At 42.7% G+C, this 26,795-nt stretch overlaps 1 protein-coding gene across 14 annotated transcripts in view; it reads left to right on the forward strand.

Annotated features, from left to right (window-relative positions):
• Positions 1-26,255, forward strand: part of FUBP3 (far upstream element binding protein 3) — a 57,952-nt gene extending 31,697 nt beyond the window's left edge. For 10 of the 14 annotated variants that reach the window (XM_075905889.1, XM_075905890.1, XM_075905893.1 and 7 more), the window contains 12 exons: positions 318-416; positions 4,886-4,990; positions 5,397-5,499; positions 6,361-6,461; positions 8,533-8,674; positions 15,243-15,403; positions 16,325-16,398; positions 16,933-17,009; positions 19,869-19,937; positions 22,032-22,103; positions 22,877-23,004; positions 24,906-26,255. In XM_075905889.1, the coding sequence (XP_075762004.1) occupies positions 318-416; positions 4,886-4,990; positions 5,397-5,499; positions 6,361-6,461; positions 8,533-8,674; positions 15,243-15,403; positions 16,325-16,398; positions 16,933-17,009; positions 19,869-19,937; positions 22,032-22,103; positions 22,877-23,004; positions 24,906-24,914 (1,140 nt within the window). In that variant the 3' untranslated portion in view covers positions 24,915-26,255. The remainder of the gene's footprint in view (positions 1-317; positions 417-4,885; positions 4,991-5,396; positions 5,500-6,360; positions 6,462-8,532; positions 8,675-15,242; positions 15,404-16,324; positions 16,399-16,932; positions 17,010-19,868; positions 19,938-22,031; positions 22,104-22,876; positions 23,005-24,905) is intronic. The other 4 variants (XM_075905896.1, XM_075905901.1, XM_075905897.1 and 1 more) reach the window with 3 other exon arrangements.
• Positions 26,256-26,795: the final 540 nt, after the last annotated feature.

The following is a 26,795-nucleotide window of genomic DNA, read 5'->3' on the forward strand; positions in this document are numbered from 1 at the left end:
ACACACCAAGTAATTGTGTGTTTTAGAGAGGTTCTCATCTCACTATTACACCTGGATGGGAAGACAGAAGTTGGATTCTTTTTTTTGCAGTTGTTTCTATACTAGAATGAGGTGTGGTAAGAAACGCACCTCCTTGCAGTCCTGTACTGGGACTGTAGAACAGTTATGGTCTTTGTATAGTAGAGTACCATAGTTTGCTTAAAAACAGCATGCTGAAAAGATTCTGATCTGACGCACGTGTTTAGTGACCAAAGTTTAGACACTGTTCACTCTTGTTTAGGGACTATGCTTATTAATGTGTTGTGTGGGTTTTGCAGGAGCGGACAGGAGTGAAAATGGTTATGATCCAAGATGGTCCGTTACCAACTGGAGCAGATAAACCTCTGCGTATTACTGGGGATGCTTTTAAAGTACAGGTATGGAATAAAATCACTTTGTGTGATTCTTCATAATTGTACTAAGGGAACCTTTCATGGTGGAATTGTTAATGGTGCTTGGGAGTGGGGTTGACTAAATCTGTGGATGCTATGTTAGAAAATGATGGCTGCTGCTCTTTCTAAACTCCTACTGAGGAAAGTAGGTACCAGCACTCCGCTACAGAAAAGGCTCTAGTGTAAGCAGACTGTTTTAATATCTCAGCTAAATAACACTTGTAATCTGAAAGCCGAACAGTTGCTGGCACTAAAGGGTTAAGCTTATTCAATATTTATGTAGAGCCCCAGTAGCATTGAGGTGCTCTGATGTGCTAGGTGCTCTACTTAAAACACAGTCTTCCGAGCTTAATCCCCTGATCCCAGCAGAGGTGTTAAGATGCTTCATAATGGATGTTTAGAGCTACCTGTTACAACAAGTTGTGCTTAAGAGGTACTTCTGTGAAATGGGCACATTTTTACTAGATTCTGACACACTGATAGTTAGACAATCCTTGAGATATTAAAATGCTGGTATAGGAATATTTTGCACCCAAGAGCTAAAATTAGATTTTCAGGTCCTGCCATAAAGGCACTCAGCTTTTATGATTCTCCCCCCACCCCTACTGCACCTCACCCTCCATTGGAGCTGAATAGTCTTAGGTGCTTTTAGAAACACCTATAACGATAGTGTTTCAGGTCATGAGTCAACTTTCAGTCAAACTATTTAAACTTAGCATTACAAAAGTGTAGATTTGTAACACAGGTTTAAAAGCCATCTTGCATTTTCAACCTGAATGCATCTCACCTCTGTCTGCCATGCTAGATGTGCTTTAGCGTATTTTCCATATTCTTCCTGAGTGCTAAATCACATGCAGCACTGCTCTCCTGGTAAGAGGAGACAAGCCCGTAGTAATGTACACTTTTACTATCTGGGCTATATGGTAGCTTTGAAAGGCCATTGGAAACAAACCTAAGATGACTTGTTTATGTAGGCAGATCTTCTCAGATTATACTGCTCTACGGCCAAAATGCTTCTGAAATAAATGTAGTCAAACTTTACTAATTCTGGGTCACTGAGACCGAAAATGATGCTTAAAATTGTTGATTGGCTCTAGTTTTCAAGATATGCTATTGGGTCAGTATATACGATCCTTGACTTGCGAATGGTGGAGGATAAGTGAGTTATAAAGGGAAGGGATCTCAATTTAAACCAGAAATGACAAAAATACATCTTTGACTGGATCTATGAATAAATCTATGACTGGGTTTGAACAGTACTTGCTTTTTAGGCAAAACAATGAATGATGCAATCTGAAGATGGTATTGCGTCATACATGATATGAATTGCATCATGTTATTCATAGAAGTCATGGATGATGCAATCATAACGAAGCTTGCATCACTCAGCTGAACAAATTGCCCTATATCAGCTCTAGAAATCGTACAGTGTCGTGCTCTCTTATTTATCAGTGTTTGATTTTGCAAAGGGACACATTTCTGTTTAGCCAAAGTGAGCAGAGATGCCTCATACTTGTGTGAACAGTGCAGATAACTTCTGCTATGTTTGTGGTGAAGTGACTTTTGCATCACAAAAGCACAGTATAACCGCTATGGTTAAGAAAGCCTATCATCTTTATTTTGGCTGCAAAATTGGAGATCGGGACAAGAGGTGGGCCCCACACACATGCTGCAACACTTGTGCAACAAATCTTTGCCAGTGGTTGAACAGGAAAAGGAAATCTATGCCTTTTGCAGTGCCAATGATTTGGAGAGAGCCAACAGATCATACCAGCAATTGTTACTTCTGCATGGTGCCTCCAGTTGGGAAAGGTGTGTCAAAGAAGAAAAAGTGGACTGTGCATTATCCAAACATTCCATCAGCTTATACGCCCAGTACCCCACGGAGAAGGACTATCGGTTCCTGATGCACCAGAATCATTCTCACTTGAGTCAGATGAGGAAGAGGAAGAGGATGAAACTTCTGGTCCTGAAACATCAATGTTACAGGACCCACATTTTCTCCCATCTTCCTCCTCTGAACCACACCTCATAACACAAGGTGAACTGAATGAGCTTGTCAGGGATTTGGAACTACCCAAGAGTAAGGCAGAGCTGTTGGGCTCCAGACTACAGCAGTGGAATCTCCTGGGAAGTGATGTTAGGGTTTCCATGTTCCATGACCGTCAAAAGGATCTTGTCCCATTCTTCTTCATGGAAGGTGATCTTGTAGCCTGCAACAACATCGATGGTGTGATGGCAGCCCTCAACATCGTTCACGATCCAGATGAGTGGAGACTGTTCATTGATTCATCGAAGACGAGTCTTAAAGCTGTTTTGCTGCACAATGGCAATGTTTTGCCATCAATTTCAGTTGGCCATGCAGTCCATATGAAGGAAACCTATGACAACATGAAACAACTTTTGAGGTGCATAAACTATGACCAGCATCAGTGGCAGCTTTGTGGCGATTTGAAGGTTGTTGCTCTCTTGCTTGGTCTGCAGACTGGATACACAAAGTACTGCTGTTTTCTCTGCGAATGGGATAGTCGTGCAAGAAATTCCCACTACATCAAGATAGATTGGCCACTCCGACAGTCATTGGAGCCTGGGAGGAGAAGTGCTCAGCATCCACCACTTGTTGAATCAAGGAAGATTTTGTTACCACTCTTACACATCAAGCTGGGTCTGATGAAGAACTTTGTCAAGGCCATGGACAAAACACAAGCAGCTTTCAAGTACCTCTGTGGAAAATTTCCAAGGTTAAGTGAAGCTAAGATAAAGGAAGGTGTCTCTGTTGGTCCTCAGATTCGTGAACTTCTTCGAGATGATGCATTTGACCACGCACTGCGTGGCAAGGAAAAGATGGCATGGAAAGTCTTCCAGTTAGTGGCAATACATTTTCTCGGAAACAAGAAGGCAGACAACTACAGGTTGTTGGTGGAAAACCTCCTCAAGGCATACAAAAGCCTTGGTTGCAATGTGTCACTAAAGATAAATTTTTTGCAGTCTCATCTAGACTTTTTTCCACCGAACTGCGGAGCAGTGAGCGACGAGCACGGCGAGCGAGTTCACCAGGACGTTGCAACAATGGAAAAACGCTATCAGGGCAAATGGAGCCCATCAATGCTTGCAGACTATTGCTGGACAGTGACAAGAGATGCTCCATTTAATGAATACAAGAGACAAGCCAAGAAGCGCCGAGTAGACACTGAATAGGACTAAACTATGTACATAATAGTTTTTTGCCTTTTGTTTCATAATACATTTTATTTATATAATCCTTTTGCTGATTTTTAAAGTGTTACATAAACAGGACAGGTGAAATATTACCATGTAAAGCAACCATAAACACATGAAAAGACCTAGGTTTACAATTTATGATTAAAACTCTACTATCTACACAATATACATAGACGTAAAATGTAAAAACTTAAATATCTTGGAAACAGTAGCCAATCAGTTGTTTTAATTGTCATATTTGAATTCAGCACATCAAAATACATAATAAATAGCACACTTTATCTCTGAAGCAGACGACTTCTAAAAAATTGTAGACCAGTGTTACCAGAGTGTTTCTCCAGTGCTTACCATTCACTATGTTAGGGTATGTCTACACTACCACCCTAGTTCGAACTAGGGTGGTTAATGTAGTCATACGAACTTGCAAATGAAGCCCGGGATTTGAATTTCCCGGGCTTCATTTGCATGTTGCCGGGCGCCGCCATTTTTAAATGTCCGCTAGTGCGGACTCCGTGCCCGCGGCTACACGCGGCACGAACTAGGTAGTTCGGACTAAGCTTCCTATTCCGAACTGCCTGTACGTGGAACGAGGCGTACAGATAGTTCGGAATAGGAAGCCTAGTCCGAACTACCTAGTTAGTGCCGCGTGTAGCCGCGGGCACGGAGTCCGCACTAGCGGACATTTAAAAATGGCGGCGCCCAGCGACATGCAAATGAAGCCCGGGAAATTCAAATCCCGGGCTTCATTTGCAGGTTCGTATGACTACATTAACCACCCTAGTTCAAACTAGGGTGGTAGTGTAGACATACCCTTAGGTAGCTTATGTTTCTTTTTTCTTTTCTGTCTTTTCCTCCCCATCTTCTTGTGGACTTGCTGCTTAACACGCCATCATAGCTTCTGCCATGGCATGTTTTGGGTTTGAGTTCTGATCAGTAGCAAGGGTCTTGAATTTCCTTAAATCCCAGTTAAGATTGTATTTTAGAAACAAGTGTCCATGTTTGTACATGGGGATCTACCTCCTAAAAGCTGTCAAATTGGTAATGAGGAAAGGAGAATGCAATACAAAATACAATTTTCAGTAAAATGGTAAAAAATTCCAAGTGAAGGAATTTGTTGGCATAATAGAAGAAGCTATTCTGCCAGAAGCCTTCTAATCAATAAGGTCCCAAGCACCAAGATGGGAAGGGGGATAGACCTCAATTAAAGGTAACCATAGTTTCTTTCCCCACAGCAAGCAAGGGAAATGGTACTGGAGATCATCCGAGAGAAAGATCAGGCAGATTTCCGAGGCGTACGGAGTGATTTCAGCTCTAGAATGGGAGGAGGCAGCATAGAGGTATGTTCTTTTCACAAGTGCTTATGGTTTACCTCCCCACACGGTAGGTGAGGAATGGAGACCATTCAATTTCAAACATTGCCAATGAGATTTATTTTCTTCATAATGCTCCCTGCCTTATAATATATGACATCCATCCTCCAGAAGAGGGCATTTGTTTGGATTTGGGGTGGCACTTCCATCTCCTCCAAAATTGTGTTTTGGAAAAGCCATTCTTGAGATGAAGAGGGATAGCTCTGATTGGGAAGGGGCTTATGGCTAGTGGTAATTTTAATGCACGGATATTGCCCATACACTTGTGCTTCAGAGGGGTGAGACATTACTGCCTAGAACTGCTTCACTTAACCTGGCATAGTATGTGAGTAAAACAGTCTAAATTTTCACACTGCTTTGCCTTTCCCATCAGGTCTCTGTGCCCAGGTTTGCTGTTGGAATTGTAATAGGAAGAAATGGAGAAATGATCAAAAAAATTCAGAACGATGCTGGCGTTAGGATTCAGTTTAAACCAGGTTTGTGTGAGAATTGTGCCAAACGGACTGCCAACATTTATTGCCTAGAGCTAGTCTACAACAGCTTAGTTTTCTGTCTCCTTGGAATTACTTAGGCACTGTACTACCCTTCTGTCAGTTAGTGTGTGGAAAAATGTACGTGCCAACCAACCAAAAGTTTTCCTCATGGTACCTGTGTGGACAGCACTTTGTTGGTGGAAGATGCTCTCCTGCCCACAAAGCTATTACCACTTATTGAGTGGTTTTATTTTGCCTACAGGAGGGCTCTCTCCTGCCAGCAAAGAGCAGCTGCACAGGAGCCCTTACAACAGCACAGCTGTTCTGCTGTATAGCTGTGCTGCTGTAAGGTTCCTAGTGTAGCTGTAGCTTTAGTGTTCCATTCTATCATTAATTTAGATATGGCATACAAGTTCCTTGGTTCGTCGTGCAGTTTTTAGAGATTTTCTGCTTGTGGCCTGTGAGATTGGAAAGAAATTTGCAAAAGATTAGACGCTATGGCCACAGTGTCTTGGCCTTGTAGCTAATTGTATTATGGAAAATCTTGTTTCCTGGCTTCAAAAAACTCTACTTAAGATGTACCTGGTCTTTAGGGATCAGAACTTGATGAATTCACAGTTCCTCTGGATCAGAGTACTGTAGACTATAGCAGTCTTTCAGGCTTCTTTTAGCTTCTTTAAGATGAACAGCAGGGCTTGATAGGTGAGTTGGGAAGGGCAAAAGGTAAAGACAACAGATGACGGGTCTAATGCAACTGATCTGCTTATGGGAAAACACTGGCTGTGACCTTATGGAAGGGAAACTTCATTTGACGGGTGGGCATTTTTCTCTCTTTAATTAAGTTTTGTTACTCTCACTCCACAGATGATGGGATTAGTCCTGAAAGAGTCGCACAGGTCATGGGCCTTCCTGATCGGTGTCAGCATGCAGCTCATATCATCAATGAACTGATTCTCACGGCACAGGTGGGTCTGTAGACTCCAGTGAGGCAAACACCTATATTAAGAGAGAATGGGCAATGTAGTTATGAGAAGTACATAGTAGACATGGTGGTATGACTGAAGGCCCTCTAAGACGGAACAGAGGTTGAGTAGGCAACTTTGTTCTCTTTTCAGAAAGCCCTGAATTCCATTGTTCATCTCAGGGGAGAGTTAGTTTGGATCCTCCTATCTTCAGTGATGCTGAAGCAAGATGGTTGTTACAAAAATATTTTGCAGTTTCCGCTAGATTTTCCTTTATTCCCCGAACTATACTAAAGTCTTCAAATGAATGCTGTGTCCAAACAAGTATTGCACCTATACATGATAAGCGGTGTTCTCTGTAAGCCAGGCACTTGTGCGGCTAGTCAGGAGAGGTTCCAATCCTACTCAGCTAATTAGCAGAGCACCAAAGCTAGGTTTTGTTTCTGTTGGTGGTGCACATAAAAAATTATCCCATGTATGGATGGAAAAAATTAGGAGGAATGTTCATTATAAGTGTCAAGTTCGTGTTAGGAATGTGATAGCGTAAATGGTTAACCAATGAGCCAGAGCTCATTGGTTAACCTACATGGTTACAAGCAGGGCGTTCCCCTTCCTCTTCCCCCTTCTTCCCCCCTCCCCCCCTGCTGCCTTTGTGTCAGAGGCAGCAGCATGGAGGAGCAGTTCAGGAGCCAGTAAGTACCAAAATAAAAGCATTTTAATATCCCTAGTTCATGTCATTATCCTCTCAATTTCTTCTCATCTTGCAGGGTTGTCTGTGACAAAGCAAAACCAGTTGCATAGCCTCTGTTCCCTCCCCAGAGGGTCAGGGTATAGCATGTGGCCTGTGGGCTGTATTTATATAAATTTTGATCTCAAGTTAGATGGTTTTTCCTCTAGTTGTTTTCTGATAGAAAAACAACCTTGAATTAAGTTTCTGATTAGGCTTGTGGATTCAGCATATTTATTTTCTATTTACATATTTTAAGAAATTATAATTTTAGGCTTTAATCCTTCATTTAAATTCAGATTTCATTTTAAATCAGGTTTATTTTTAAAAAGAAAATCTTAGAGTAAATAGCCATTAAAATCCAACTTTCACGTTTTCAAAAAAATCAGTGTTTCTCTATCCCAATTAGGGGGAAGTATGGTGTTGAGGGGTAAGGTTAATATGGAAAACCTTGCTTCTATCACAGTACTTGATAAGGGTGAGAAATGCTCAGAAAGACAGCACATGAACGGCATAGGCAGAGCTCCTTTCTCTAGATCTCTTCTATAGGTTCTAGCTATGGGTTTACACACTGGTTTACCCATCCTTATTCTATTCTGAAAAGGCCCATTGCTCTTTCTGTAAGGCGTGGGGGAGAAAAGTCTTTTGTGGCTCTTCCCTATGATTTAAAAACCTCTTTACGTACTAAGGGAAACCTTTTCCTCAGCCACTTTCTCTTTGAACCTTCTGTGACATTGGCCAATAACTGCAGAGGGCCTTTACATTGGAGATAAAAACATCTGGATTCTTTTATACTGTCCTAAAACTTCTTTGAATTTTGACTGTTGTTTGGAGGTTCAGATTGGTTTGGAGCATTGCGTATTGCAGCTGAGGGATTTCAGTGGTTACTAATGTAATTGGTGTTTGAAAGGGTTAACTTTTGGCTTCCATGAAGCTTTTGGTGCCAAACAGTGTGCATTAATGCTAAGGTTTCTGACTTGCTCTAAAGAAAGCTAGGTAACTAGCCCTGTTCAGATTGGAGCACATTAATTAAAAGGACTTTGAGTTTTATGCATACTTGCTGGTCACAGAAGGATATTATGTGTTTGAAGGCATGCATTTATATATACTTGCTAAAATCAACCTACCTAATCAGGAAGGCCTCTGTGACCTTCGTTAACTTCACTTCTCTGAACTGCTTCAGAATCTCACATACTAAAATGAAGGCCAGGAATTCCTTAGTTTAGTATTGATTATGTCATGCAGTTTTAAACTCTATTTGTTTTTGTAATGTGGCAAATTAGAAATACATGTTTGGGAGTCAGGGTCCAAAAAAAAATTGATGGAAATACTGCTTTTTCCTTTAAGGAACGAGATGGCTTTGGAAGTTTGGCAGTAGCCCGGGGAAGAGGTCGTGGTCGTGGGGACTGGAGTGTTGGGACACCTGGCGGCATGCAGGAAATAACCTATACGGTGCCAGCTGATAAGTGTGGCCTTGTTATAGGCAAAGGTACGTGTTACTGATAAGATGCTCCATGAAATTTTAATCTGTTTCAGATGGTTCTGAATGGGGGCTCCTAAACTTTACTGGGGTGGCTGTGGTATTTTCCGTATTTTAAAATTGTGCCATGATCATTCTTCCCATGTTGTAACTAGTAAGCATAGCAACCTACTAAGGCATGTTTCCTTCTGATGCCTTATTTTGTGTCTCAAATGTGCTTTCTAGGCATTTATTTATGAGAGAGGGAGTTTCTGCATGCAGAGAAATCATACTCTGTTATTGGGTCAGGTGTACATGTTATACAAAACAGCTGTCTCGTGAAAAGACTTAGTTCCTTTTGAGGACCCTTTCTAGCAGAGCGATTTAAAGTGCAAGTTTCCTGAGGGACAGACCAAATAGATGCATTTCTGGAGTGGTACCTTTTGTATTGCATTTAGCTTGCACTCTGTTGCCCAGTATTTCTTGTTGGTGCAAATGTATCTCCTTGTACATGGAGATTACATGTAGCCAAGTTTATATAGTCACCTATAAGTTTAACGTCTTTCTGGAAGCAGCAAGATCTAATCTACCCACTGAATATCATCTGCTGGTGCGTAATAGACTGGGCAGATGTCCCATGAATGCTTACGGGCTCCTTAATTTGCCTAGAGTCAGTAGTTTTCTCTAGCTAGAGGAACATTGATGTCCTACTCATTGAACTCAAGTTTACCAAACAAATGGAAAGTCATGCAAACATTTGTGTTCCCTTTTTAGAACAGTTGTGCCTCATTCAAACAACAATCGCCAGTGGGAAGGCTAAGGCTCCAATAGTAATTGTAACTTGACTGTGTGCGCCTTTATGGTGCACGCTTCATAATGTAAATATATTGTATTGAAAAAAACTGGAAGAGAAATATTGCACTGGTGCAATGGACCTGAGTTAATGTTGGCATCTAGTTTTTTATTTTTAACTACAGCAGTAACAAGATTGTATTTAATTTCTCCATACTCTTTAGAAAAGAATGATCTGTGCTTAATGTGAGCATTTGTATAGTCACAATTAGGCTTTTAGTGTCCCCAGCGTTAATGTAAATTAAGTCAGAGTGGATTCCCTCTTTGTTGCTGGATAGTGAATTTTCTGCTACTTCTCTGTTACTGACATCGTTATGCCATTGTACCTTTGTTTCCTGATCAGTAAAATGGGACCACTTACCCTAGGCTTCCAGAGTATTGATAATTGATGCTTGTACACTGCTTTGAACACTTGAAGTTGTGTAATATTTACTTATCAGTAATGATGGGGTATTTACACTTGTACTGTTTGTTCGTTTTTATCTGTTTGTATTCATTTGCTGTTGATGGCTGTAACTTTGTTTCCTGGGAATCTTAGATGAGAAATGAATGACACAAATTTTCAGAGCCTTCTATGTTAGTCAGTTTTCTTCCCGCACTCTCATTATTTCTGCATTTGTTGCTCTTTCATCATCAGGATGTCAGTACTAAGAAGGGTGGTTCTTTCCACGGTTAATACTCTTTCCTGTAGATGACCAAGTAGGAATCTTCTATTCTAAAACACTTAGGCCTGGGGATATATGGAGTTTAGCCGTGTGGGACTTGGAGTATTGACGCTAAATTTCTGGATGAGTCAGCCAGTAAAACGCTAGGTGCTACTTCCACAGAGAAATTAAGAGCAGATTCCCAAAGTTTGCGCTTTAATTGAAAATTTCTACGTGAATGAGATTCTACTACTGCATCTGACCCAGAATAAATCATTTAAATCATCTCATAATATTTTAACCATTTTCTTCAAACATTTGCAACAGTCAGAAGACCGATGTGAAGGATGACTGGGAAATATAGCTCCCTTTCCTAGTGTCAGTGGAGGGTCTTGGCTTTTTTCTTACTAACTCGTTTTTTAATGTACAAGTGAAAAAGATATGTCAATACAGCAGCACCAGCTGGGGTAAAGTAATCCTTATGTATTCCTGGTGTGACAGTGTGTTTAGAATTAAATAACTTGGAACAGAGAGGTACTTGTAAAAAAAAAAAACAAAAAAAAAAAAACACCTTAATGAATCTAAAAATAGGCTGCTTTTAGAATTGGACCTTTTATGTTGCAGACTATGAAGTTCATGTAATCTTGACTTTTTAAAGGTACTTATCTGGCCTCATAATCTTGAATATGTTTATCCTCACCCTTGTGCGCTAGGGCAATGTTGTTGACACCACAGTACTGTTAGCCTCGTTGTGCTTCAGATTCCCAAGTGGCTTGCCCAAGGTCATACAGAAAGTCTGTGGCAGAACAAGTACCTGAACCCAAGTTCCAAGCTAGTCCCTCCTCTCTGGACCATCCTCCTCCAGGAGCCAACCCTGATGAATGCATGAGCATCATATCCACAAAAGAGTAGATGTTAGTAACTGCAGTATTCCTTGTTACCTTACAAACTGTCCTTGATGGGGTCAGAGGAGGAAGAGGAAGTCAGGCCAAATTGTTACAAGCTTTGTGTCTATAGTATGTACGGTAACTGACCTCTGTCTCTCTTCCACATGGGCATGGTTGATCAGCCTGGCACTCTGTAGCTTGATAAAGAAATGCTAAGGCTCACTGCAAGTTTCTACTTTCTCCCTCTAGAAATGGGTAGGTGCAGCTTTTCTTGTCTGAACGACTTGAAGGGTGGAGGGGAGAGCCATACAAATGTCAAGTGCTTTTTCTATGTGCCTGGTGCCTGGAAACAAACTGCAGCCTCTGAGGGGCCCCGCTGGATTTCCATGATAAATACAGCAATATTGACAGATAACGTGGCCCGCCCGGCTCTTGTCAGCTCAGCCTTTTAGCAGGTTTGATTAATTGCTTTACGATTTCACGTCCAGCTGGGGGGCCACTCCTGGATCATTTCTGCCCCCCATTAGGTAGAAGAATGGAGCAAGCTGCCAAACCAAGTCTATAGACAGTCACCATGTGCCAAGCGGGTGACCTCATTATGAAGGAAGGTAAACTCCTTCCGACACTGTGCAGCATCATGTTGGCTGGTTCATCTTATTTGTGTGCTCCAAAGGCACAGTGAGAAGATATCTCAAATGTGGAGGACGGAGAGTAACTTTTGATGTGTTAGAGGGTGGGGGCAGGATAAAGAACTAATAGCCAAGGATGTGCAGTGTTTAGAGGAACAAACATTCAACCTTTTGAGACCAAGCTAAGAAGTAACTCACTTCACTGGTACAGTAAAATAAGCTGGTGGGAAACAAATCCACAATTAACTTCCCCTAAACATTTCTGCTCTTGGTAATTTGCATAATTAAATGTGAAATGCTAATTATGGAAAAAATTGACACTAAATACAGCGTGGTCATTTACATGGATTACATGGCCAGGATAGCAAGTCAGAAGGGAAGATATTTAGAGTTCAGGAGAAAAGGTTGCAAGCAGCTTTGCTTTAATTTTCACATTGGCATCTGTCACTGATGCCAACTTCTCTTCCGTTCTGTGTAGGCTAAACATGTAAAACTTTCTTCCATTCCATATGGCATCTTAGTGAGGGCATAAGCAGACCCCAAAACTTTCAGCTGATTTAAGAGTCTGCTTTGCACATATCCCACCATGTTAAATGAAACAAGAGTTTTGTTTAAAATTCCTCTCAACTTTCCAAATCACAGCTGTGAAATGGATGGTTTCCTATTAGACTGCACAGGGTAATCTGTTTTGTTTTCAGAAAGACATGGCATAAAAACTTGTCTAATCCCCCAAACTGCATCTTGAAAGAGTTAATTGCCTCAGGGTGACTCTTCTTCCCACAAAAGGGGAGTATAGAATGTTGAAAAGCTCAGGAGTTTTATAATAAAACAAATGTACTCCATGTCCACACTTTGTCTTGAAGTTGTTTTCAGGGCTAGGTTTAGGAAGGCTGGCAAAATGAGGGAAGCTACTTATGGATACACTTTAATCAACTTTTTTGCTCCACTGCTGCTTAGTTTCCTTTTCTGTCCCTTGCAGTGTGTACTTCAGCTAGTGACCTTATCTAGGTTTGCAGGAATCAGAGCCAAAAACTTCTCCCTGCCCCCTTTTCTCAGTTGAGTGGGGTTGATCTGAAAGTTCTGTGAAATTCCAAAAGAAGAATCGAACCATTGTAACATTGGCTGAAGTTTTTGTTAAGCAAATGTCATTAAGACGCCGAGACCTCAGCAAGTTTTTTCATGAAGTCAAACCAGATTTCATTAGCCCCACTCCACCCTGCCTAAGAATACTTCTGTGCACTTGTTTGAGAGAGCTGGTTCATTGTTAACATTAGAACGGCCATACTGGGTCAGACCAAAGGTCCATCCAGCCCAGTATTCCGTCTTCTGACAGTGGCCAATGCCAGGTGCCTCAGAGTAAACAGAACAGGTAACCATCAAGCGATTCATACCCTGTGGGTGGGCAATAATTTTTAATGAGGGGGCACTCCAAGATTTTGCTAAGTGGTCAAGGACCACACTTATATGGAGAGGGCGTGAGGTCTGGGACAGCAGGTGGGGTGTAGAAGAGAGCTTGGAATAGAGGACTGGGGTGCAGGAGGTAGTGTGGGATCGGAGAGGGAATTTGGGTGAAGGGGGGGGGTTATGACTTGGGACAGGAGTTTGGGGGACAGAGTCCAGGAGTGGGGGATATGGGTGCTTGGGGCACAGGAGTTCGGAGGGGAGGGTTATGGGTGCAGGAGGGGATTCTGGCCTGGGGAAACGGGTGTAGAAGGAAGTGCAGGATCTGGGAGGGAGTTGTGACCTGGAGGAGTTGGGGAGAGGGGATGCAGAAGGTTTGGATGGTGACTTGGAGCAGGATGAGGTGGTGGCCTGGGGCAGGAAGTTGCAGGGAGAGAGGAGGTGGAGTGCCAGAGGCAGGCTCTAGCTGGGAGGTGCTTACTAGGCAGCTCCTAACCAGCAGCCCTGCAGGAGCCTGAGAGAGGCTCCATACCTGTCTGTTGAGCTGGCTGTTCCACATGGCTCTGCACCAGCACAGGGAAGGAAGGAGTGAGAGAAGAAGGAGACTTTGTTCACTGTTCCTGCCGCCAGCAAAATTTCTCAGCTCCTGTTGGCCGGAAACTGGCCAATGGGAGCTAAGGTTTTGCTGGGGGCGGGGACAGGGCATGAAGCTATCCCAACTGTCCCCAGCATCCAGAGCAATTAGCAGCTAGCTCTTTAAAGTGTCATGAGCTGCTCTGTAGTAAGAGTACCAGCGAGGTGGTCACGGGCCAGGGCCAGCAGCTGGTGGGTCAGATCTGGCCCCCTTGCCACCTCTTGCCCACACCTGCCCTACCCTCTCACCCATTCCCTGCTTCCGATGCCATAGGCACCATTCCTACCCATCCTGGCTAATAGCCATTGATGGACCTGATCTCCATGAATCAATCTAGTTTTTTTTTGAACCCTGTTAAAGTCCTAGCCTTCACAACATCCTCTGGCAAGGAGTTCCACACCTTGACTCTACATTGTGTGAAGAAAAACTTCCTTTTGTTTTTAAACCTGCTACCTATTAACTTCATTTGGTGACCCCTAGTTCTTGTGTTATGAGAGCAAGTAAATACCTTTTTCCTTATCTACTCTTTCCACACTGGTCGTCATTTTATACACCTCTATCATATCTCCTCTTAGTTGTCTCTTTCTAAGCTGCAAAGTCCTAGTTTTATTAATCTCGCTCATCACTTTTATTGCCAAAGATGCACCAAAGGACATGTCTACACTTGAAAGTTATTTCAGGTAGACTTTGAATTCAAAGCCTGTATAATTCTGCAGGTGGACAGTCTGTAATAAGTGTCCACATGGGGAGCTGTTCAGAGTAGCTATTGTGGTTAATTTCCTCATGTATACAAGCCTGAACTCTAGCTGTGAAGTGATAAGCTGGTGAATGTGAACCCTGTGTTGTTCCAGAAGTGTGGGCAGCCATTTGTGCTGCATTTCAAGTTGGGAAGTGGCTGAAGGAGCTGGTACAGTTTTAAGGAATGCACCTATCGAACATTGCATAACCATAGGAAAACTACCAGGCCTTGCCATCACTGCTAAAAAAGGTGTGTTTTACAGTGAGCTCAAGATATAGGCAGTGAACATGTAGCCTAAAGTCAGGAAGAATAACCATGTATCCGTCTCTTCCTCCCTCCCCTCTCCCCCGAGAAACAATTTCTGGTTTTGTACCGATTAGCTGGTGGTGAATTAGAAGGAAGAATAATTATATTTGATCCCAGTTATTCACAAAATAGGTGCCAATAATAGTGAATTTGGTTAGTTGCCCAGCAAAGTGTGCAATGACACTGCAATACATGCTCTTCTTCAGACATTGACGTTGGCTGACCCAGTAGGAGATAGACAGACATCTGGTATGGAGCAAGCAAAGACTGAGAGTCTCTGGGCACATTTAAAAATAAATGGAGAGGGGTGTGAGCCAAAGGATTGTGTCTATATTCACTTTAGTATTTCCTTTGCTGCTTACGACAGGCATGAGCATGGGGGGGGGGGGAGGCGGAATCTATTCTAGCTGTAGAAATTAGTTTTGGAAATCACAATAATCCTCAAAATATCCTTTCAGATAATAAAATGCTTATCTCTTCTATGCCTTGATTTCCCTGTTCTGCAGGTGGAGAGAATATCAAAAGCATAAACCAGCAATCAGGAGCCCACGTGGAGCTGCAAAGAAATCCACCTCCCAATACAGACCCTAGCGTACGAATATTCACCATAAGAGGAGTCCCCCAACAAATTGAGCTTGCTAGACATCTCATAGATGAGAAAGTTGGTGTAAGTGTCCTGTGGTATTGCTTCTGACATTGTTTCAGATGGGGTTGTAGTATGTTTACTAATAAAGGTTTGGCTAGGATGGGGTACAAATATCTGTATTTTGTTCTGTTGATAGTCTGGCTTCAAAACAACATTCTTGTATGCAGATAGCCTGAAACTTGTGAACAGGTGCTTCCGTAGATCTCGATTAATATGGATGGCCTTACTGTAGCCTGGGATGTTTCTGTCACGAGCCTGTTTCAGTAATCCAGTCTGGTCTGCTGCTTTTGTGTAAGAGGGATGAAAGATCTAAAGCTTGGCCAGAAGAGACTTTGTAGGGTACCAAAAGGGTGTCTAAAATCAGACCTCTCTCCAAATCCGAGTTACGTTGCTACTTGGGGATCACAGAAGTGCACAAAGAGGATGGTAGGATCTCTGTGATACTACAGACTGCTGGTACAGTAGCAGCTCTAAGGGGGTTCTTAACTTACCTGTTATAAATCCATGGGTGTTGCTGCATAATGGAACCAAGTCAAAGAACTAATTAGGTGACATTTGGGTGAAAAAAGATTTCAGTGAGACTTTGTAAAACTGAAAAATAGCCCTTATACTGGACCCCTTGATAAGAATGTTTGGCCTTGGAGTTCATATAGTGACTTTTGGGTATATCTTTCATAGATGCTTCAGTCCTATTGACTTTCAGTGAGACACTTAGGCTCCTGGGTGCCTCGGCTATTTTCAGAATTGGGCTCCCCATTCACTAAGCCGCTTCTGGGAATTTAATAATTGGTGACTCTTGTAGTACCGGGAGTTGCATGGTGTGGCTTGTGCTGCCTGCTCCTCTTTCATACACCTGGTTTGTTCTAAACAGAGTCACTGGTTTTTTGTATTTATTTTATGATGGAAGTAATTAAGCCCTTGTGTTTGTGGATTCTGTGACAGGGTACCAGCATGGGTGGACCTGGTGGCTTTGGTCAAAATCCTTTCAACCAAGCACCTGCTACACCTCATCAAAAGTAAGTTTCCACAATGTACTTTGGAATGCGATGTAGGAGCATTTTTAAATGGAGGGATGAAGGCTAAAGAATAAGTGGAAACATGTAGCCAGTCTGACTGAAGGCTCAGAATCCAAGGATGAGTGAGATTTGATATGGTCCCTTCTGACCTTAAAGTCTATGAGTCTATGAGATGAATCTTGGAAACCCAGCTCCTAATTGGGGCTGCCAGTTCCTCCCCCATCTCAGAATGCCCACCGCCAATGCAGCAAGGCTGTGGAAAGAAACTTCAACTAGCAATAGATACCATTGGCCTCAAGGCTGAGTGAGGTTTGATGGAGCCTCATTCAGCTCTCTTTACAGTAACTTAAGCCAGACCTTCACACTTACTTCAGTGTGGAACTGTTCAGGAGTTCCCCCTCTTTTTATATCAAATCATGCCTTAGCAGCTGCTGATTCCCAATAATCATTTTGATGCTGTTATTGGTTTTGTGCATAGTCTCTTAAGAACATGTTCTGTCCATCTGCTCCAATGTATGATGTTATAATCCACAGTGGTCCTCAGGCATTCATGACACAGGGTTGGAGCAGCACCTACCAGACGTGGCAACAGCCTGGACAGCAAGTCCCAAGTAAGTGGTTAGCACAGGGTAAAGTTAATCTGTACTCCGCACGAGTACATGGCTGCGGGTTTCACAAGGCCGCTCGTTTGGAAGATGGTAGAAGTTATACAATTAAAGAAGTGCATGAGGTGCACCCTGGAGTAAAAGATCAATGCTCCTGATCATACAAGTGTGACAATAAGTCAAAGGCACGCAGACAACCTGTTTTAAATTGCTCTTTGCTGTTAGCTGCTTGTGTAAAGCTTCCACTCACCCCTCTTTCCTGCAGGAACTCAGATGCCCTTCCTTCTCCCCTCTAACAAAACCCTATCCACCTTCTTAGATTCTCTCCCCCCCCCCCCCCCCCCCCCTTCTGTGTTCCTTTGAGCACTGGCCAGCAGCATTCCCTCCCGTTAGCAGTCCCCCATTCAGTTCCAGATTATCCTGATTCTCTTTGCCACTCACCTGCTCTGCTGTTGTGGGCTGCCAACACTACTTGTTTCACTACCTGAGGGAAAGTTTGGGATTTTAGGAGCAATGAATGGGGAGGATAGTGTTCAGTGGGGTAGAGGGAAGAGGGTAGGATTGGTTCCCATGCTAGTTCCACATTCTTATGGCCAAGAACATGTTGCCTTACTGAAATGGCATCTCCTGTTAGACGCCCCCTTTTCCCCCTCCCCCCCCAAAAGATTATAAGTACTGACCAGCACGAAGATGTTAAATGCTGGCAGTTGGTGGTTAAAGCAGTTAAAAAGGACACACATGTCACATGACTAAAAGTAAATTATATGAAGCTGTATAAATTCTTCATTGGTCAGAGTTCCAAACCTTCTGTTGGTCTGTCCTTCCCTCCATTCACCAGCGGAAAAGCAGGTCTGTAGCTGTTTACTTCCCTCGCCAAGAGTGCTGCCAAGGTGCCTTTGTAAGTGGCTATTACCCCAAGCCAATTGTATAAGCCTCCAGTCCCTTCATAATGTAAAAACGAAATTGGTCAGAGGGGTTAACTTCCATTGTGGGAGATAATTCTGCTATTGAGAGATCCCTCCTTAGTTTAGCTGGCTCCAGCAATGCCATTGTGCTGTCATTCTGATGCATGGAGCAGTACTTTTCATGCAAACACCAGCTTCAGTTGTCTGCAGTCCCAAAGTGAATATTGCTCTTGTGGTAGAGACATTTTCACTTTAAGAACCTCTTTATAGAGGCCTAAATTTTCAAACCAAGATGTGGCTACTTTCAGAAACTCTTTATGCCTTCCTTCAGCCAAAAAGTTAATCTGTTCAGAAACTTTGTAAAATTCTCTTCATCTGTGTTGCAATGATTGGGGGCCTTTCATGTGCTCAGAGAACTTTCTGTACATTTTTAAATCTAAAACCTAAGTTTTAAAACCTAAGTTTTAAAAATCAGGAATGCATTTCCCATGTTTTTCAGGAATGGCAAGTGTCTCTCTACATTTTAGGTTTGGTTTAGAAATAATCTGAAGATTGGATGTTGTCTGTGGCCTGCAGTTTCCTACTAACAGCATATCAAGATGTAGAACTGCAGTTATAGATCCCACCTGGAGTGCTGCACAGAAGCTGAATCTGTTTCCCAAGATCAGACACTAAAATTTGATGCCATGGAAATGTATCTCTGAATATTCTGAATCTTGTACATAGTGAACCACTATGGCAGGGGATTTCTAACTTACCATTTCTAATACATATGCTATACTAACATAAAGGGAACGGGGCCCATTGCCCTAATCTCTGTACAGACACTTTCAAAGACAAAAGTCCTTGCTCCAAGGAACAGACAGTGTAGAAGGTATTGAGTTATAGATAATTGCAGTGGCTATGTAGTGCAAATAGCTTAAATGATGCAAGCACTCAAATGTACTCCTTCACCAGATAGCTGTTATCAGAATAATGGTCACTAATGTTTTCCTGCTACCTGTACTTTGTAATACCAGGAAAATGCTACTTGCAGTTATTTTCAGTTTGCTTTGAGTATGGGAGGGCAGCCTGTCCTGCATTTTAGAATTTCCATCATAACTTTCAATACAGTCTTCTGCATGGGGAAAACAGCAGGTGCAACATTATTTAAATGAAGTAGGGAAGATGCACCATTAGTATCTTAACTTGCCCCTATGCTGGGATAAGAGCTATCAGGCCAGCATCCTTATGGTTCCCGTATACTGGAGGCTTTTATCTTTACCTTCGTGTCAAAAGGCTTTGCGTGTGCTCACTTTTACATTTAGGAAACATGCTTACTTAGGGTACATTTAAAAACATAATCTCATCCCAGATAAATTCACATTTTCCATGAGAACAAGGGAAGGCATTCTCCATCAAAACAATCTGCACAAGCTTTGCTATCCCAAGAGCAATTACTTACAAAGGAAAAAGCCTCTCCTAAAATAACCCTTCTATATATACCCCACCCTTCCTTAAGCATGGGCTTGAGAAGAAGATGGGCTTTGCACTGCACCTTGAAGGTCAGCATACTTGGGCTATGAGCCAATGGGATAAGTTAAGGCTGTTCATTGGCCACTCTGCCACCAGTTTGCATTCTAAAGTCACAAACAGCAAGCCAGACACAGATGAAAAAGTGCTTGCTTCACTCCCCAAGTGCCCCCTGGAACTCCAGCAGCATCCAAACTTTAATCCCTTGGACAAACCTTTCACCAACAGGGGTCTGTACCATCCCTACTGTGCTCGGGGTCAGATGTCTTGCATTGCTTCTATTAAACCTAATGAGAATGTTGGCTGTTCCGTTCCATATCCACTTAGAATCCTCCATGTTCCTGTTTATAGCCAGGCACACTCTGAAGGCAGTCTTGGTAAAGAGAGAGGACAGACAAGATATTGCTGTGCTTTAAGCAGACCTCACTGCTTTCTTCTCCTGCTGCAGATCACAATGGTACCCAGTCAGGCCAGGTGGAGTTCACCAAGGCGTGGGAGGATTATTATAAGAAACTAGGTAAATACCTGTCTGCTACATCTTGTTTTTACACATAAGGGTTTATCTCAAATCAGCTTCTGACCATTTCCTTCCCAGCCTCTTCTAAAGCCAGCGCTGCTGCCTGGTTTCCATGGTCTCATTAGCATTGTCAAAGAGCCGGATGAATCACTCTTCGGAACAGACCTCCTAGGAACAAATTCTAGAATGTCCCCTTCTTTCACCAGCGCAGCCTCCCTTGTGGGAGGAGGGGCAGACCCCTCCCAACCTACCCTTGTATTTAGATTTTAATTACTTCCCCCCCATCTTAAATAAACTAACTGGCCGGGTAAAACATTTTGCCGTGAAATGTATTTAGCGGCGTGTCCTTTCAGCCCACTGCAGACTGTAATTCTCCTAGAAGAAAAGGCATTGAAGGAGGTCCTTTGTTGGCATTAGCAGGTGGACAGTCAAGGCAGCCCTGACCTCTGCAAGAAAAGGTCTTGACTTGTAGTTTTGGTCAAGTCTTTTAACCCGCTTTTATGCCCCTGGACAGGACACTGCAGCCCTGTTTCCTCCACCCACTTCACACTTTCTCTGTGTATTATGTTCGCCCTTCCTCCAGCCCCCGCCACTTCAAAGCTCTCTTCAGCCTGTGCTGCAGTGCAGGGCAGCACCCCGAATGGTGTATAGAGAGAGAAGGCAGTTAGATGGCCAGGAAGAGCCTGCCTCCATTTTTTCTTTGTGCCTCCCGTCCTCCCCCACCAATTTAATGCATGCAGTGGCTTTCATGTAGCACTTACGCATTTTAGTTCGCCTGGCTTTCCTTGCTATGTCTCTAACTACCACATTGTCTGTATGGCTCTTTAGTTAGTGCACCGCTTGATTCTGCAGATTCTGTACATTAACCATAATGGAATAAGGAAGGGGGGTGCCCCGGCCCCAGGTGGCTGGCGTCTCCCCTGGTTGAAGCATAGACGTCCTGAGACCATTAACTGGATTGTTTGACTTTTTTTTTTCCCCAAAGGGTGCATGTGCTTCAAGGGACTGCAGAATATTTTATGAAATGATTGGCTCTCTTGTGCGAGGCAAGGCAGTTGTTCTCTTATTGGATCAACTTCTGTTGATGGGATACAAGCATTCATGTGTCTGCACAGCAGCACAGTCATGGAAACCCGTTTGCATTTATTGCCTTACAGCTAGGGTAGCACTGGTGTGTTCTGGGACCTCCCCTTCCCCCCATCTCTGAGCAACCTGTTTCATAGTGTGCAGCCCTGTTGCTGGAAGTGGAGTTTTTGGATCACTTTCAAATGCAAGGCACATCCTTGTGGGATGGCGTTGGTCATTTTGCGGCTCCCTTGCCACGCTTCACAAGTGGTAGGTTGCACTGGTTCCATTAAGTCTGAGCTAAAGACTGCATCCAGAGTATTGCAACCAGCTGGCACACGTAGCCCCTGGAAGGTGCCTGAAATAGCACTTGTGTGTGGCCATAGGGCATCGGCAGATGCTGCGAGCTAGATCGTCTTATTGCCATCTCTTGGTGGTGTGCTTCCAATCACAGGGGCTAGTCTAGCCCCTCAGCGTCCCTTCAGAGGCACCTACGGAATAGCATCATGATGCCAAGCTGGGGGACACGCTAATCGACGCTTGGCTTGGCAGAAACTGGGTTGTCAAGCAGGGATGTACGAACTTTTTTCATCCCAGCTTCCCCCTCTTTTGAATGTGAATTTTAACTGCCAAGTACACAGGCGGTCTTGCTCACTAGCACAGCCAGTGCTGCTCAGTCTTCCTCCTCCCACCATGGTTCTGCCAATTCTCCAGAGGTTGCTGGTGATGTCATCAGGTGGTTTGCAGACTGGCTAAGTATTTGTCCAGCAATGGCAATGTGGCTTCTGTGGTCACTCCAAATAGGAAACTAGCGAACTGCTCCCTGAGGAAAGGATTTAAATGAGGACAACTCAAGCACCCTTGCTCTTTAAAATAGCTCTTGCCAAGCTAAGACTACCACACATTGTAGCAAGGTGTGAAGAGGAATAGTGAGGGCCTGGGCAATAGACTTGGAGCCGGGAGAGGTCACAGCTAGAGACTTGTCATCTGTTCCTTATTGACATGCCCGTTGTTGTCCTCTTTGCACAGGCCAACAGAGCCAGCAGCAGAACAGCCAGCCTGATTACAGCAAGGCGTGGGAGGAGTATTACAAAAAACAGAGTGAGTGAAACAGGGCTACTGGAGATGAAATAAACTCTTGCTATAAACAGAGTTGGCTCTAAGCCATTAACTTATCTCTGCCCCATGGCATTACTAGCTCCCATTCCCCTTCTGGTCCCTTTTTGTGTCCTTCTGTTGGTGAGGATGCATGTAGGTCTCCCCCGAGAGCTTGAAATCTTGCTCACTGCTGCATCATTTCAAGGCAAGGTGAGGCCAATGAACTGCATTCCACAGTGGACTGTTCCCTTTCAGGTCCACCTGAAGAAGCTGGACTGTACTAGGGAAATGTTTGCGCATGTACCCATAACCAGACCTGACAGAAGGGCTGAAGCAGGGTGGGGGCTTTCTCTCTGCAGTAGAAGGGAAGCTCAGCACTCTAGTGGGGAGGTGTCTTCTCGTAGGCCTTTCAGCGGAATGCCTCTCTGGCATCTTTTGTGCCCTAGCTTCTGCAGCTAGTGGCTGCTCCTCAGTTGAAGGAGTCAAAGGAAGAACAAAGCAGAACTTCAAAGCAAAAGATCTCTGAACAATGGGAACAATACTTGTTATGCTTTCCAAAGAGCCACACCGACTAATAACCTGCAAGTCTGCTTAAAATGTCTTGTTCTGTCCCAATGGGCAGGTAGCTGCTGTTGCTGCTTTTTTCAGGTGTCTGCACCTGTTGGAAGTGGGATGGTTGCTGTATGCAAACGTGCATATGCTGTGTGCAAACCAAACTTTGCCTTCGCTTGCTCTTGCTGGTGCTCAACTCCCTGTGTTTCCTTTTTGTCCTCCAGGTCACGCTGCCAGTGCTGCTTCTCAGGCAAGTTCCCAGCCGGACTACACAATGGCTTGGGCAGAGTATTACAGACAGCAGGCTGCCTACTATGGGCAGACACTAGGGCAAGCTCAGGCCCACAGCCAGGTCTGTATTTGTGTTCCACTGAGTTATCTCCTGCTGCTTTTCTGAGGGGTCAGTATAGGCTAGCATTACCCCTGGGCAAAGAAGATTCCACCAGCTGCCGTGATATCTGAGCCACACCTACAAAAGAGTGACAGTCAGCTAACTGCAGTCCACTGTACCTCTCCATGGGAAGCTTTTAATACCTGAGTTAACTGGCTTTCCTTGGCACTTGCCTCACAATCCACATGCTGCTATGATCTCTGCATTTCCGAGATGTGTGGACCAGCCTTTCATGAGGGTGCTCACCCAGCTCTCAGGTGGCACATCCGTATTCTGAATTCCCACATGCAGGCTATGACTTGCATGTGCATGTTAGGTATCCTTGTGCCTGGATTAGGTGTTTGCAAATATATAGGGATGTCTGCAGTTCTAATGTCCTATGGGAAAACACATCACCAGAAAAGTGATTGTACTGTGCATTCATGGCAGCTAATTCCATATCTACTTTATCTGTCACTCGAGCTCTGCAGTTCAGTTGCCATCTTTCCAGCTGAGGATGGAGTGGGACTCATTTTGAATCCTACCATCAAAGCTTCTTTGGCCAGAAGTGGCTGTTGCTTGCAAAGTTAGACTTGTTAAGATGAACGTCTCTGGCCTTTGGCAAGATGCACGTATGAACCTCACACGTGCAATTTATGAAGATGCTTTATGAATAGCGCATTAAAATCAGTCAAAAAGCTAGATTACTTACTGGCGTGGTGATGAGTTGCAGGGCGCTTTACCACTGAGTCACTTGTTTCAATAGAGCCCCAAAGCTATTACTAGTGTGTGAAAATGAGGTGGTGTTTTTCAACTAGTACTTCGTTCTTCATTGACATTTCACAATTTTTCTACCAGCTCCACAGTTGGCAGAAAAATTCAGCAAAACTTTTGTGAAGATTTTGATCACGCTTCAACTCGCTTTGTGTCAGTCTTAATTAAAAATATAATGAAAATTGCTCCCTTGGAAGTCTTTTACCAGCCATAATTAGCATGTAATGGGTGCATGGTAACTAGTGGGAAATTACTTTCTGGTCTGTTAATTTCCTATGGGCAGCTATCTCTCTTGGTGCTTCTGTTTGCACTATGAGCAAGGAAACAAATGTTAAGGCTCAGACTTTACTTTTTCACACCCAAAGTCTGGTTAGAAGCAAACTGTTAGGCAGTGTAGAAAAACGTTAACTGTGGCTAATTCGTGGGTATGGCTGTCCAGCACCTTTCATCAGCACTAAAACTCTTAATTCCTAAAGACACATTTGGCCATGTAATTACCAGTGGTGCAGGAACCTGCATGCTCACTTGGGTCCCAGACTTGCTGAAAAAGCCGTGGGAGGATATATTTAGTGTAATTAGGCTGATATAGATGTAGTATTAAATGGAGTCCCTTCCCAGTCTCCTATTGAAAAGTCTGGGACTGGGGAGAAAGAAATAAAAAGTTACTTGAGGGGCATGGATTCCCAAGGAGAAGCTCAGGGATAGAGGTATTATGGCTGAAGGTATCCCTGTGTGGTATATATCCTCATTTGTTAGAACAGAAAATATGGTGGGTGGAGTTTTTGGGGAGATCTCTTTAGAACTGGCTGCTTAGTAAGGCTGTGTCTACACTACAGAGACTAGGTTGATAGAACCCCCCCAGTGTAGATTCACTCTGCTGATAAGACTTTTTCTGTCTGTGTAGAACTTCCTCCCTGAACAACATTAGCTATGCCAGCAGAGGCACTTGTCCGTAGACAACTGCATCTGTAGTCAGGTTTTGCTGACATAGCTCTGTTGGTCAAGGATGGGAGGGGGGGAGAGGTAGAGGGTTAGCCTTGTCTGACAAAGCTGTGTCAATATAAGTTTAAGTGTATACCTAAGTTGACTTTGTTTCTCTTTCTATGCAGGAGCAGTAGAACAATGTCCTTGTGGCAATTTTTTTTTTTCTTGGAATCATTGTGGAAGAAAACCTTTTTGTAACAGAGGTTTCTAGATTTGCAACATTTTGATGAAGACTTTTCTGTTTGTTTGTGAAACACTAGTTGTAGGATAATCTATACTGAACTTTTCTAAGAATCAGGAACAATTAGTAATGTACTAAACTTATGGACATGCTGGTAATTTTTTGGTTTCCAAATTTGTAAAAACTCCGGGATTCCTTTTGGAAAGAAGCCAGAGCATTACAGGCACCAAAACGCACCCCAGAGCTGTGACATTTCAACATGTGGTTTTTTGTGTGTTTTTTTTTCTTTTTAATTTTCAATCTTTTCTGTTGCAACAGAAAGAGTGGCTTGGAAGTCTTAGGTGGTATGTAACAAATCCTTAAAAAAAAATTTTAAACAGTATTTAAATATTCTTAAATATGTAAATTCATTAAATGTTTTACTTCTAATTTCTTGTATCTTGGCTGTCTTTGATTTTATTGCATTTTTTTAAAAAACTGAACTATCGTATGTATTGTAATTAATTAATTATGTGAATTCTGTATTGAGACAGTTACTGTTTTGCTGTCAGGCAAGGTATGGGGGGAGGTATTTTGTAGGGTTTGTATAATTTCTAGAGTTCTAAAGGGTAATATAAAATGTGATAATTTTTTTAGCAATACATTTTTCATGTCTCCATTGCTGGTTGCATTTATGTATCTAAGACCTCCAAGCTTGTTTAAAAAAACAAAAAACCCTTCCTCTATGCTCTCAGAAATATAAATACTGTTATTTTTAATATTAAAATGAATCTGCTATTAGTACCTTTAACAAACACTGTGGAACATTAAACCATATAAAAGGTAGTAACTATTTTTTAATTCCAAGGTGTTTTTTGCTTTTTTCATTTTTCTTTTTAAATATTTTCTTATCTAATATTTGTCAAATTACCTAGAGAAATAAATGAATCTAGTATTAACCACAGTATGCGCTAAATAATTTTGATTTAATAAAAGGGATATGATTTCCAATGTTTACTGTAGTGTTTCTTGTACAGATAACTGTATTTTTAAAGGAAAAAAACGGAATTGAAGCTATTTTTTCTTGCATTTTTAATTGATCTGCGGGACATTCCGTTTTGAAATGTACTGAAGTTACTGTTCTTGGGTTCTTTACTTATTTTTTTCCTTATAATGCTTGAAATGTCTAACTATAAAAAAAAATGCCATTGGATAATGTTGAGCATGATGTTAAAGTGTTCTTTTTATTTGACTGACAGTTGCATTTTACACTCTATATAATAAAATTTCCACAAGATGTCTTGTGGGTGAAGTATTTTTAGTCTGCTTTACTCAATTTGCTCACTCTCCTCTGAAGGTGTAGTGGGCACGGGCTACCTCTTTTCACCAAGCCCCATCTCTGCCTGCGTACCTGGCGTGAATCACATCAACTTACCTCCAAATGATTTCATGTGAATGCTTTTGGATAACTCTGTTACGTTGACTTGAGAGCCTTAATTCCAAGGAGTTCCAAAATAAGGTACTCTAAATGTAAATGCCTCTGACCAGAGAGATCTTATTTAATAAATGGAAGATTTCTACAAACCAGAACGACATAGAAGCTTTTGTCTATAGTTTTGCATAAATATTTGTATTGCTTGTTAGTGCATCAACAGAGCTTGGTTTTATAATCTACTGAACCTGTTGCTCTTCTCCCAAAACTTTGTCCTCTGTGCTAGGAAATGGAATACTTTGGCTTACACGTGTGCTCTTAGCAGTGTTGCTCTTTGGAACCAGATCGTCGGAGCAATGCCATCCTCTTAACGAAAAGGTGGAAGGAGTTCACGTCCTTGGGATAGAAATGTGCATTAACCAT

Source organism: Pelodiscus sinensis, chromosome 22 (assembly GCF_049634645.1).
Source record: "Pelodiscus sinensis isolate JC-2024 chromosome 22, ASM4963464v1, whole genome shotgun sequence".
Classification (NCBI taxonomy): domain Eukaryota; kingdom Metazoa; phylum Chordata; order Testudines; family Trionychidae; genus Pelodiscus; species Pelodiscus sinensis.